We start from the raw sequence: 14353 nt of genomic DNA on the forward strand, positions 1-14353 counted from the left end.
ATTTTCAAGTTTGGGTTGGTTCAACTCGAAAAAGGGTTTACTTTTTCATAAGCTTGACACAATTTAAGTAAGATAAACTTGGGCTCGACCTAGTTTACCCATATTTAGTTCTTTTAGATTAATTTTTATCTAGAAATAATTTAAAAAGTATAATTTACTAAATGCATTAAAAATAGTAAAATAAAAGTTTTCTAACACATTAAAAAGTATTTATATTAAAAACACAAATAAATATAATAAATATTTTATTGTATTAAATATAATTTTAAAATTTTATATTTTGTGTTTGATTATTTAGTTAAGTAATTTTTTTAGATTTTGGATAATGAATTTAATTGTTATTAAATTAGTGATTTAATAAATACTTATTATTTAATATATTTAATTAATATAATATTTTTACAATATAATAATAGCCCTGGCCAAAAGAAATTTTACCTAATTATCTAAGAAAAAGACTTTTAATTTGACTAAGAACCCTTTGTATTTTTGTCCAATATTTTTTTTTTTTAGACGGATGTTGGACAGATACTTGGCCATGAGGAGTTTTAGTCTGAAATCAGAAGTTTCTTCTGGTGGTATTATAGTGGACAGGTATTTGATTTGTGGTGTTCTCACATTTGTCAGTTGTTGGCTGTTTGTGCATCCCTATGACTATGGTGGTGCCATGTGTTATCATGGTGGAGGTTATCGTTAATAAAAATAATATATATATTTTTTGCATTATTGATAAAATCATTTTGTAAGGTAGACAATTTTATTTTTGGATTTTCAATGTTTTCTTTTTCTTATTAATAAGATAATCAATTAATTGTGAGTAAAAGTCGATTTGATTTGAAAAAATCTAAAAAAAATTAAATTGGAGTTAAACGAATCGAGTTATTCAAGTCAACTTGAATTTTTTTTGAATTTTAAGTTTGAATCGAGCTTAATTTTCGAATTCGAATAACTCGAACAATTCGAATAAACAGAATATTAAGCTATAATAATTTATATTATTACCCTAAACTCCTAAACCTCTTCATTTTCCTCTAAAACTTTTACTCCCTCCTACTTTCCCCCCCCCCCCCCCCGAACTTTTGCTCCCCTCCCATCCTATCCCCTTCTACCCCAAACTCATTCCCCACCCCACCCCCCTTTTGAATATTTTTCTCCCAAAATTTTCTCCTCCCATTTATTCTCCCCAAAAATTACTCTCTCAACTTTCAAAATTTTTACGTCCTCCCTAAACTTTTAATTCTCACCCTTTACCCTCAAATAAAAATTAAAATAATCCAAAAAATTCCTAAACCTAAATAATAATAATAAAATTATTTATATCTACTATTTATATTATTAAATTAAATTTCACATTTTGTATTTTTTATATTATCGAATTGTTTTATCATATTGAATTTTTATAAATTTTTGCTAAAATTGAATTATTGAACATAAAATATTCGTGTTAAAATTTTATGTTGATATCAATTTCACATTTTATCTTTAAGTTAATTTTTATTAAAAATCACATTTTTACAAGAATATATTTTCTTATTTCAAAATATTTAGTGACAAGAATCAAAAGATAATTGAAGCAACTAAGCAAGTAAAAAGTTAACCCGTATATAAAATATTAATAAATAAATTATAAGGAGATGACAGTTAATAACAAATTTGATTATGGTAGGTGACAGTGATTACAAGGACCTAATTTTTTTTTTAATTTAGCTCGAACAAATATATTTGATTTGATTCGATTCAAATTTCATCTCACTCAACTCGATTCGAGAAATTTTCGAATTGAATTAAAATGATAAAATATAATTCGTTAACTCATTAACTCAAATTTTTTTATTTAATTCAATTCAATCCAACGCTAAACCCTATAATCAACTATAATTCAAAAGTCATGCATTCCCACTTCATTTTCATAAAGTGCAACTATAATTCAAAAGTCATGCACTCACTTCATTTTCATAAAATGGCATCCATTTACTTGATTGAGTCCACATTATCATACTGAAACCTGATTTTGGGGTCATAAAATGGCATCCAATGATGGGGATCCAAATGGTCCTTAGTGTCAAGCATCTCCTTCACAAAATTTATACCTATATATATTAGATGATTTTATTTCAATTTTAGAGTATCTGACTTTGCGACAAGGCATCTTTGGGATTAAGAAGATTTAAGTAGCTGATAAGGGCATTGTATATTTCCTTTAATTTAATTTATTTTTATTTTTATAAAGAAAGAAAAATAAAAATAAAAATAAATATAGAGGAAAGTAAGGAGAGAGAGAAAAAAATATTCATTTCATGCTTGTGTTTATGCTATAGTCGTGACAGTTTTTTACTTAAAAAAAGTAATATATTTTTGTCAAATACGTTTTGGTTAGAATGATAAGGTTAAAGATAATTTTAAGTTGTGACCTATTAATTGGGTATTCATTTTATTTAAAATAAATTGAGTCTAAATTATCATTGTCTTCAAAAAAATTTGATAAGATTGAAACTTTAGAGTCTTTAGCGCTCGTCTGCAAATCTCACCCTAAATCAGGAGTAAGCTTTGTCTAAATTTAACTCACCTTAAACTCCATCACATATGAGTCTTGTTTAGAGTTATTCTTGTCTAGATTATGTTTGATGTTTACTTTTTAATGATTAAATTTACTTGTATTGTTTAAACTTGTTCTCTTAAAAAAAATACTTATAATTTTATATAATCTTGATGTATGAATAATTTATTTTATATACATTTTACTAAATTCAATCATATAAGTTATTTTTAAATTTTGTGAGGGTAAATTTTTTTTTTATGTTGTGTTAATGTCATATCTCAAATTATTTTTTTTTGTATAAATACATCAACAAACCTAAACCTTGATATTGGAGTATGAACAAATTACCTTAACCATTATTTCTTTATATCGTTGAGATCTTACATACTTATCTCCAAATAAAGCATAAAATGGTTCATATATGCATCAATCAATTAAGCCGATGCAGGTAATAAATAAATTGTTAGTACTATTTTTTTGTTTTTTCCTGCAATTTCTTTTTCTTCATTCATTGCGTAACATGACAACTCTAAATTTGACTTCTATCCCTAAACCTTAAATTTGACAACTAAACATGACAATTAAGCCGATCCTTCTGGATTCGTTTCCTACTATAAAATCATTTTCACAGAACCACAAATACTTGGTATGTCCATAGATTTCTAGGTGCCATGGCAATAGCTTCTAGCATTCCTCTTGTATTCTCTGTCCAACGATGCAAACCCGAACTTGTGGCTCCAACCAAGCCCACACCACATGAACATAAACTTCTATCTGACATTGATGATCAAGCGGCTCTTCGCTTCCAAGTTCCATTTATCCAATTTTATGAGTACAATCCTTCCATGCAAGGAAAAGATCCAGCCGAGGTTATTAGGGAGGCACTTGCAAATGCCTTAGTGTTTTATTATCCATTTGCAGGTAGATTAAGGGAAGGGCCTAATGGTAAGCTCATAGTGGATTGCACCGGTGAGGGTGTGATGTTTATAAAAGCCGATGCCGATGTTACTCTTGAACAATTTGGCAATGCACTTCACCCACCATTCCCTTGCTTTGATGAGCTCCTTTACGATGTTCCTGACTCTGAACGGATGCTTAATTGTCCACTATTGTTAATTCAGGTAATGAATAACCCACTAACTATTTTTTATTTTATATTTAATTATTGTAATATATATTAAAAAATTATTATACTAATAACTAATCGAAGCAAAATTAGTTGGAAATACTCACATTTTCACGATTTTAAATCCAATATACCTTTTATCACCAAGAAAAAAAACATCAAATATACCCATAAAAGTGGAGAGTGGAGTAATTTGATTCTTGTACTTGATGGTGAGAATACTTATTTTTTATGACAAATTTCAACTTTTCGGTAGTTTAAAATAACTTTTACTCTTAAACTTATTTATCAAAACAAGGCATTTTAGGCTAAATAATTCTTATATTAAAAACTAAAAGAATCTATAAACCTTTATCCATCTACATTGTTGTTTTTTTTATCTTAGCCTGTTCATTTTTCATCTTTTTAAAAAGATTCAATTAGCTTTTGCTTGTTCTAAAAGTATCAAAGTCTATAATACCTAAAAAAAATCTTGATTAAATGAGGTATAGGGGTATATGTTTGAGTAGTTATTTCTTATGGTACCATCCAAATTTGCGTCTAAAAACCATCTAAGTATTCATCACATTCATTTTTCTTTCTTCACAAGTTACTCAACATGATTTAATCTTTAAAATATTAATTTATTTAGTTTATTAATTTACTTTTTAACAGGTAACGCGACTAAAATGCGGTAGTTTCATTTTTGCTATCCGCTTTAACCATGTAATATGTGATGGCATAGGCCTAAAACAATTCATGTCTACCATAAGCGAAATGGCACGAGGTGCAACTTCATGCTTCATCTCACCCATTTGGGAAAGACATCTCTTAGATGCTGGAGATCCACCTCGAGTCATATTCTATCACCATGAGTATGATGAAGTAGAACCTACCGCCATCTCTTGGCCATTGGATAACTTGGTTCAACGTTCTTTTTTCTTTGGCCCTGTTGAAGTTTCAACTCTTCGTAGTCTCCTCCCACTCCACCTTTGCCATTGCACCACCAAGTTCGAACTCCTAACAGCTTGCTTATGGCGTTGTCGAACCATTGCTTTAAACCTTAACCCTAATGAAAAGGTACGCATGCTATGCACCGGAAACTTACGTTCCAAATTCAATCCTTCATTGCCATTGGGATATTATGGGAATGTCATTGTCTTTCCAGCAGCAATAACAACAGTTAGAAATCTTCTCCATAATCCATTAGGGTATACAGTGGAACTAGTGAAGCAAGCCAAAGCAAGCATGACAAAGGAATATGCCAAATCAGTGGCAGCTTTAATGGTGCTTAGGGCTAAACAACTTAATTTCACAAAAATTGTTGGATCTTTCGTTGTATCTGATTTAACAAAAATAGGATTTGAAGACATCGATTTTGGATGGGGTAAGGCAGTGTTTGCAGGGGCAGCAAAAGCTGTTGGGGTGATAAGCTTTTTCGTATCAACCAAAAGTACGAAAGGAGAAGTTGGAACTTCAGTACCTATTTGTTTGCCAGCTCCGGCCATGGAAAGATTTGAGAAGGAATTGGACAACATGTTGAAAGGCCATCTGCTAGGGTTTTGAAACAATTTATCTAGAAGAAGTATGAGGCTCAGTTAAGAACTTGAGTAACAACGTAATAAATCTGGATAAAGAATGACAAAAACTTTGAAATTCAAGTCTGGAGGTTTTTTGAGCAAACAAACAGAATCTGGCTTGAACTATGAAAGCAAAAATTAAGAGAGTATTTTTTTTGAATAATTTCTGTTGAAATTCATTAATTAATAAAAGATGGCATAATGCCTATACACATACCAGTCACAAGCTGGTCAGCTTTAACATATTTACTATTTTTAGACTTAATTGTAACTTGTACTGCTTGCACATTGCAACTTGCAAATCACAAATTGCATAATTAGGTAAGCTAATCTATCAATCTTATCAGCTCCGAATGCATTAAATACATTACCTTCTTGGTTCTAATTAAACTAAGTTAAAAAATATTACTTAAAGTAACAAAATGAAACCGAAATAGAACAGTAGCATCAACTTCAGTAGCTGCATGTACTTTATCTGGAAATATTACAGCAACTTGATCTTCATACTTCATCCACATAATTTGGACTGCATGGACTGCTCCTTGGCTGTTCATATGCTGCATGCATGCCAACTTCAACACCATCCAGTTCAGGGTAAGGAAGAGAGTAATTTATTTAGTTATTTCAACAACTCTATAAAAGTAGTGTTCGGTATCATTTTTAAGATTACTTTAATGATAAAATCACCAAAGTGACCTTAAATTAATGCATAGCATTCACTGATGTTGTAATGGTAATGTGCAGTTTTGTCACGTACCACGGGAGGTTAATAGATTTGTAGATGTTCTCGTGGAAGTGGATCGAGAGAGGATGTTAATGGCTTGGTGGTGATATCAGCCATTGTTTATCTCGTGGTTTTTTTGTTGTAAATGGTCTAGTGGTTTGCGTTTGGGAGCTTGTGTATATTTATATATTTGTTTGATTATAAAAAACTTCTATTATAAACAACTTCTACCAAATAACTTTTATGGAAAGATAAGAAAATCTTAATTAAATAATGAAAAGATAAGAAAATATCAAATATTTATTTGTTTTATTAGAAACAACTTTTATGAAATATTTTTAAGAAATATGCTAAACAACAGAAAATATTTTACACAGGTTCATCCAAACACCAGAAAATATTAGTTTTGCTAGAAAAGTATATCATTTTCTAGAAATTATTTTCCAGAAACCATTTTCAATGAAACAAACAGAGACTAAATGTTTTATTGCTTTTACCTCTAAAACTTATGGTGAGCTTGAATTTGCCTCTTGTTTGAAGATATTAATGGTGATCCCAATATGGCGTGTTTAAGGCACTTCAAGAATTTTAGGAATTTTGTGACTCGACTCTCTCCCCTACCTTTCTTATTGCTTCTACTCTTCCCACCATTCATGGATGCTAGAAACTTTCCCTTCCTTTTGTCAAGCGTAATTGTGGTACGTACTTTGAAGCTAAAAATTACCTTGGTTTGCACTTGTTCCAAGTTATTGTTCTACTACTTGTTTGAACAAGATTTTATTGAGATCCGATATAGTGCCTTGGTTGGCAGTTCAACATTAGCCACCATCTCAATTTTATGATCGACCTCCCTCTTGGATGGTAATTTTTTGGGCAACTCGGCAAGCATTTCATCAGTAAAAGACTATGGTACTTTTGCCACCTTTTTGAGGATCTCATCAACGGGTTTTTGAAGCTCATTAGACTTCAATGTTACCAAGAGGGAACTTCATCTTTGCACACACCTTTGGCAAACTAGATTGTGGATAATACCTTGGTTCCAACATCCATGTGACACCTCCTACATGTGACACCCCCTACCCGTATCCGTCGTTAGAATAGAGTACGAGGCATTACCGAGAAGCATGAAACACTTACAGATACTTTAAATACATTTTCATAACAACTTGTCTCGATTTCATAGTATTTCATATTTAAGCTTTATTCACCAAAGTATTTGAAATATCATCTTTATGCAAATAGCACACATGAGGTACATAATTCCATAATTATGAATGAACACATTTATCAAACATATTCCATGTTTTTATATATATCATAGTTTCATATTTCCATGTATCAATTACCATCACTTCCTCATATTTCAGACAAATATGTGTAACAATTCATAAATATGCAATTCACTAACTCTTCCTGCCAATCACGATTTAAATTGCCAAATCACTTATTGAGCCCAATTTCAATGTTCACTAAAATCTATCATATAAATTTGGATGTACGTATTCATCAATAAATTCCATGTACAGATATCATCATCTCATATTTCCACATACATTTACTTTCCACATTTATGAATTCAAATAGCATATACAAGACATACCAATGTATTTCAAGTATGTTTTCATGATATTTCATTTTGAACTCAGATTATTTCATACTAGAAGTTTTCTCATTAACTCATTTGGAATACCAATTCATATGGATAATACACTCAAGGCGTAAAAATATATAATCACAAATGAACTCATTCATCAACCAAGTTTTATGCTCATGTCTCATCAACTCGTATTTCCTTATGTTACATAATTCCATGTAATACTTACCAAACTTCTTCAAATTAGTGAATATTTTAAGGAATTGGTCTGTACCAGTATGCACTGAATTTCACTGATAATTACTGATGCCATAGCATAGCTATGGTCTTGTCACTAGAATGCGATAGCTCTACTATGGTCTTACATCTTATACACATATCACACCGATGCCATATCCCAGATATGGTCTTACACAGAAATCACTTGTCACTTGTAGCTGAAGCTACCACTATTCACTGATCAGGTAGCCGGAGCTACCATTTTTCACTGATCAAGTAGCCGGTGATCAGGTAGCCGAAGCTACCACTTTTCACTGATCAGGTAGCCGAAGCTACCACTTTTTACTTGTCATTTGTCCTTGATCAGATAAGTGTAGCCAAAGCTATCACTTATCATTTTCATTTGTCCTTGATCAAATAAGTGTAGCCGAAGCTATCACTTATCACTTTCACTTATCCTTAATCAGATAAGTGTAGCTGAAGCTATCACTTATCACTTGTTGCCATGGTCTAACCATGGTCTTTTCCTTCAATTCATCTTGTCACTTAACTGAAATGCTCAATTTGATCATTTATTCAATTTTCATGCTTTTACATTATTCATGATTTTATCATCAATACATATGAAATAACACATCATGAAATTCATAAAATTAACAAATGATCACTAAAATTTAGCCATATAGACTTAGAAGTTTGATTTTTGCATTAAAACGATAATCATAGTTTCATAATAAATATTCTAAATAAAACATTATATCATTTCTAATTCAACACTTATCGATTATAATCAGGCATGTGATCAATTTATACACGAGTCATTCATATATATATGTATATTTTTCCTCCTCCTCCTCTCCATCCACATCCTTAGTATAAATAACACACTTGTAAGTAACATTATACATAATTTTCACTATTTGCTTATGTGAATATCCAAGCTATTCATCAGTGTCATAGTCACTAAATTATTTTTATCTTGAGCTACAGAACTCAAAATTAAGATCCATAAATTTTCCCAAAAACTAGACTCATATGTCTTCTTACCATAAAAATTTCATAATTTTTAGTTTGGCCAATTAATACACTTTATTCATTGAAATCTCCCCTGTTCTGCTATCTAACAGTTCTAACCCTTCTTCACTAAAAATTAATTATCTCCTCGTACAGGATTCGAATGATGTTCCCATTTATTTCTCTTGAAAATAGACTCATTCAGGATTCTAAAAATATAAATTTAAGCCCATAATTATTTTTATCCAATTGTTTATGATTTTACAAAGTCAGAACAGGGGAACCCAAAATCATTCTGACCTTGTCTCACAAAATTTATCATATCTCATGATTTACAATTCCATTGCTTACATCATTTCTTCTATAAGAAACTAGAGTCAATAAGCTTTAATTTCAAATTTTATTCATCCTCTAATTTCATTTATAAAATTTTTAGTGATTTTTCAAAGTTAGACTACAACTACTATCCAAAACAGTTTTAGTGCAAAATGTTGATGTCCATTTTGCCCCAAATTTCACTATTCATACAATTCAGTCCTTGCTCAATTAACCCCTCAATTAAGATAATTTTCTCAATTAATACTTTTCCTAGACATTATAAGTTATTTCATAACTATTGAAATTCAGAATTTCCACATAAAACTGTAACTTCAAACTCTTTTACAATTAGGTCCCAAACATTCACTTTCTATTCAATTCTTTCAATAAAATCATCATATAAAGAATTTAAAGCTCTAATGCCATGCCAAATCATCATATACTTCCAGCACATATTCATAGAAACTTTCAATTTCTTTCATAGAATCAAAAATTAATGAATTCAACAAGTGGACCTAATTGTAAAAGTCACAAAAACACAAAAATTTCAAGAAATAATCAAGAATTGAACTTACTTGAAGTAAAAATATGAAAAACCAGCTTAAGGGAACTCTTCCATGGCGTTTTTTGCTGATGAGAATGCAGAAAAATAAAGAGAAATCTAGATAATTCCACTTTAATCCTAGCTTTATTAAGTAAATTTTGCAATATTCCAATTTTTCCCTTAATTCTCCTTATTTTCTTGCTGATTTCATGCCCTTGCCGTCCAACCCAAATAGACCTTGGGTCTATTTCCTTTTAAACCCTCTTTCTTTTATCATTTAAACTATTTAATCATCTCCCACAATTTTGCATTTGATACAATTTAGTCCTTTTTGTTCAATTAACTCTCAGAACTTTAAAATTTCTTGACGAAACTTTAATAATAATTTATTAACACTCCATAAAAATTTATAAAAATATTTATGGCTCGATTTAAAATTCTCGAGGTCTCGATACCTTGTTTTTTATTCTAATTATTTTAATATTTATTTTTAGTACACTATTCACTATTTCAAAATTTTTCCTAACTTCACATTTAACTTATACTCATTAAATTAATAATATTTCCTACTCATTTTTCGGATTTAGTGATCTCGAATCACTGTTTCGACACCACTGAAAATTAGGCTGTTGCAATCCACCTCACAACTAAACTATACTACAAATTGATGGTGAATATTTAGGATAATCAGCAAAATGAACTAGAAGGGCGTTGATCAGGTTAAGGAAGTTTAATCCAACAAACAAAGTCATAGTCATCAAGTGGTATTGTCGAATCTGGTGCCCTAAACATATGAAGCATTTTGATATAAAAGAATAACCAAACAATCAAGTATAGACATAAAATTAATCCAATAATCAATTCATTAATTAACCAATAAGCAATATTAGCACAAAATAAAGCTTAACACCCAAATAGACATTTCATCAAATAGTTTATATGCACAACATAAAGGTAAAGGTAAGAAATGCTCATTTAGATGTGGAACCAATGACACCCAAAAGTTTGATCCATCTCCATTTACAAAAGTCTTTAACAAAAATAAGAAAGTAAACAACAAAAAAAAATCTATTCTAAAAAGAAAAGGGAAAACCTAATCTAAAAATGAAAAGAAAAGAAAAAGGAGAAAAAAAACCTAACCTAAAACTATGGAAAGTAAAAAAAAGATGATAAGTCACCAAAATCAACTCTCAAAAGCTTATAAAGTAGTATTTATAGTCTACTAACATTTAAACTAACATTGAAAATTATGCCTTTAAATAAAAAAGTGACTTAAGTTTATTTGGACAGAAAATAGCTCTTGCATGTTTTCAACCATCAGGCTTTGGTGTCGTGACACCCAAGCTTCGGTGTCACAACATCCAAGGTAGTGGGAACGATCTTGGCTTTGGGGGTTCTCGATGTCGCGACACCTTCGACATTGGCCTTGTATCCATCACTTCAACTATTAGCAGTGGTATTGTGACCTTAAAGGTTGGGAATTGTAACTTCAAGCTTGGTGTCGCGACACTCGTGACATCATTGATAAACTATTCCAGGTTGGTTTCTCATTGAATTCTTGCACCCCTGAGGTGATGGAGGCTTAGTGATGCAGTTTTCTTTAAGGTTTGACCATCGTTGTCTCCGTACACAATCTCAAATCAATCATTAGATTCCCGATGGCATAGTTTTTCCAATTTGGGTCTCAAAAGAAGTAAAATATAAGAAAAACTATCATTAACACTAAAATTTAGGAATCAGTAAAAAGCAATAAAAAACTCGTAAAATACTTGAAAATAAGCTCATTAAGTACTAAAGAAAGCCTAATTTGACGCATCAAATTAAGGAAGATCAAACTAGGATATCCTCTCATTGGCATTACATGATAGATGAAAAGTAAATATGACCACGAGTCATTTGTCTTTACTATCTAAAAGTAATTGACTTTTCATGAAGAAAGATGTAATGGTTACCATGAGATAAAATAGGATTATATTGGGAGAATAGATTTATCCCAAAGAGATTAAGGATATACTATAAAGGTGACACACTTATGACAAGGTAATTAGATGAGCACTGATCAAGTAGTTTTCGTAATGGTATGTTATTAGGGATAGCTCAGTTAAGATACTATAGTGGAATAACTTCATGACTAAATGAGTTTATAATTAATAGGAGAAAAATTGAAACTTAATTATAAATCATTTTAGCCCTAATTACAAATGTTTAATTGGTCCTTCCACTAGTTTGTTGAAACCAGAAATGAATTGCATATTGAATCAAAGAAATGGACAGAAAGGATAAAATTAGAGAAATAGGTTACATTTAGAAATGAATGAGGTTTCTCACTAAGTATGAAAATGACCAAAGAATTAAATTAAGTTTTTCAAATTATTATTTAATTAAACAATTAAAGTTCGAAAAGAGAATTAAATTAATTGGTCATTGTGAATCCATTGAATGTAGAAATTAAATATATTTTCTCATAGATCCTTTAATGGTAAAGTTGTCATGACTTTAACAGAATTAGAATTGAGTTGAAAAAATTATTTAATTGGAAAATTAATTAATTTAATAAATATTTTATATTTTGGGAAATAGAAAAATATGTATTGAGTTGGATTAAATTATAAAATGTTGGGTTAAAAGTCCAAGAAGTAAATATAATTGGACTTGATGCAAGAGAGGCCTAAAACCCCCTCAATACAAGTATGAGGGGCGACAACCCTAGTAAAATAACTATGATAAGCCGACCTTTTCTCCTAATTCAACAAGGGGATTATTTTTCTATTAAATAAATATTGTTTGTATTCTACTGATTAGGGTTTCACTCCTTATAAATAGATACATGGCACTAGTAGGGTTAAAAAATAACTTTGAGATATTGTTACTCTGCCTAAAAATAACTCAAATTTTATTTCTAAGTATAAGTTCTATTTTTCGATAATAACAATTCTACTGGTTTCTATAAGGGAGAGAGATTTATTTTTCTACTAAAACTAAGAATTTTTTTATTTATTTTGTCTTTGATTTGAAATTGTCCAAGCCCAAACTTGAGACAGTTTGTGGTATGAGAATAGTAAAGAAGGTCGTTCAGTTGAAAGTCAGGAACATTTAAGATCCCTCTCACTCAAAGCACAGGTACTATTTCAGGAAAAAGTTTATTGCTATAAATATCACAACCAACTCAGTTTTCAAAATTTTATTTTTTGGTTGTACAAGAAATTTGTTTACGAATTGGATTTTTTCCAACATGTATTACCTCAATAGATTCCTTTCTAACCCAACCTCTAAATATAGCTCGACTTATTCCGCAACACCCACAGTAAGAACTCTTTTTGAATTAGCAATTTTGATCCATTCAATTGTCTTCTCAAATCTGATACCAAGTTTCTAATTAGTCTTTTCATATATGAGCAAATAAGATGTTCTTATGTTGACAAAAGCACCCAATTTTCTACCTACTATAGTCTAGGAACATCAGCCCCTTCTGCTTTCAGCACTCTGTGGCTTTAACGGTACTTAAGTTCAAGCCAAGTTTCATGGGCTCTTTTCCTAGATCATCATACCCCTTGATGTTAGAAGTCATGCCTTTTTTTAGACAACCTCTCATCTTATGTGGACCATTGCAAAGAAAGCACTTCACTAGCTTCTTATCTTTCTTTTCTTCCACAGCTTATGGACTTTGCTTTTACTATTTGAGGCTTACCATTTCTAATTTTAGGTTGCTTATATTTATCTCCTCCATCTTTCCCCTTTGGTTTTGATTTGGGCTTGGAAAACTCATGCTTCTCTAACTTATTTCCCATCCAGTTCAATTAATGATTTTGGTACTATTATGGCTTTGGTAAGTTCTTGGAGACCTCTTTGCTACAACTTGTGCTTGGCCTAGGGCTTTAATACATCTATGAAAAAGGAAAAGGCCTATTTCTCAATCAAATTTGAAAATTGGAGCATCAACTCATTGAAATCTTGCACATATTCCTAACCAATGCCTTGTTGTGCAAGCCATCACAACTTGACATAAGCCTCGTCTTCGGCATACTTTGGGTAAAATTGTTGCTTAAATTCTAACTGGAACTTCATCCAAGTCTTAATAATGGTGCCACCATGTTTCTCATCTATGCATCTATGATACCACCATAAAATAGCAACATCGATAAAATACATAAAGGCAATGTTTACCTTAGTGGCATCTCAATGCCAATAGTATGGAAGCATTGTTTCATTTCCCACAAAAAAGTTGTCTACATCTCTATCATACTTGGTTTATTTAAACTCTTTTGGTTTCCAACCACCAATTTCATGGTTGGGTGTTACAGCCAGTATACCCGTAACAGCCCAATTTTTAATGGTGTCGGAAATAGTGGTTCGAACCACTAAAATCTGGCAAGTGAGTTTGAAAATTTTATTATTTAGTGTTTATGAATCAATCGTGAATTTAGAAAAACTATGAAATAGTGATTTGTGCTTTAGAAATATTTATTAGATTAATTATTTCTGAAAACGAGAAACAAGACCTCGATTTCATAAATCGAGCAATAAATATTTTTATAAATATTTACGAGTGTTATTAGGTTAGTATTAAAGTTTTTTAGAAAATTTTAACGTTTTGATAGTTAATTAAATAAAAGGAAAAATTTGAAAAATGTCCAAAACTTATTAATTAAAGAAATAGTGACTAGATAACTCAAATAATAAATAGGAAGGATTTAAAGAGAAATTGGTCCTAAATTA

At 30.6% G+C, this 14353-nt stretch overlaps 1 protein-coding gene across 1 annotated transcript; it reads left to right on the plus strand.

Annotated features, from left to right (window-relative positions):
- Positions 1-3103: 3103 nt before the first annotated feature.
- Positions 3104-5469, plus strand: LOC108463558 (benzyl alcohol O-benzoyltransferase-like). Its single transcript, XM_017763483.2, has 2 exons — positions 3104-3660; positions 4320-5469. Exons 1-2 carry the CDS (start codon positions 3211-3213, stop codon positions 5208-5210), a joined length of 1341 nt encoding a protein of 446 aa, XP_017618972.1. The 5' UTR covers positions 3104-3210; the 3' UTR covers positions 5211-5469.
- The last annotated feature ends 8884 nt before the right edge of the window (positions 5470-14353 follow it).

This window comes from Gossypium arboreum, chromosome 13, assembly GCF_025698485.1.
Source record: "Gossypium arboreum isolate Shixiya-1 chromosome 13, ASM2569848v2, whole genome shotgun sequence".
Lineage (NCBI taxonomy): Eukaryota > Viridiplantae > Streptophyta > Magnoliopsida > Malvales > Malvaceae > Gossypium > Gossypium arboreum.

Coding starts and splice junctions, on each gene's coding strand:
- LOC108463558 (XM_017763483.2), top strand. CDS start 3,211: ATGGCAATAGCTTCTAGCATTCCTCTTGTATTCTCTGTCCAACGATGC. Junction 3,661..4,319: donor GTCCACTATTGTTAATTCAG/GTAATGAATAAC, acceptor ACTTTTTAACAG/GTAACGCGACTAAAATGCGG.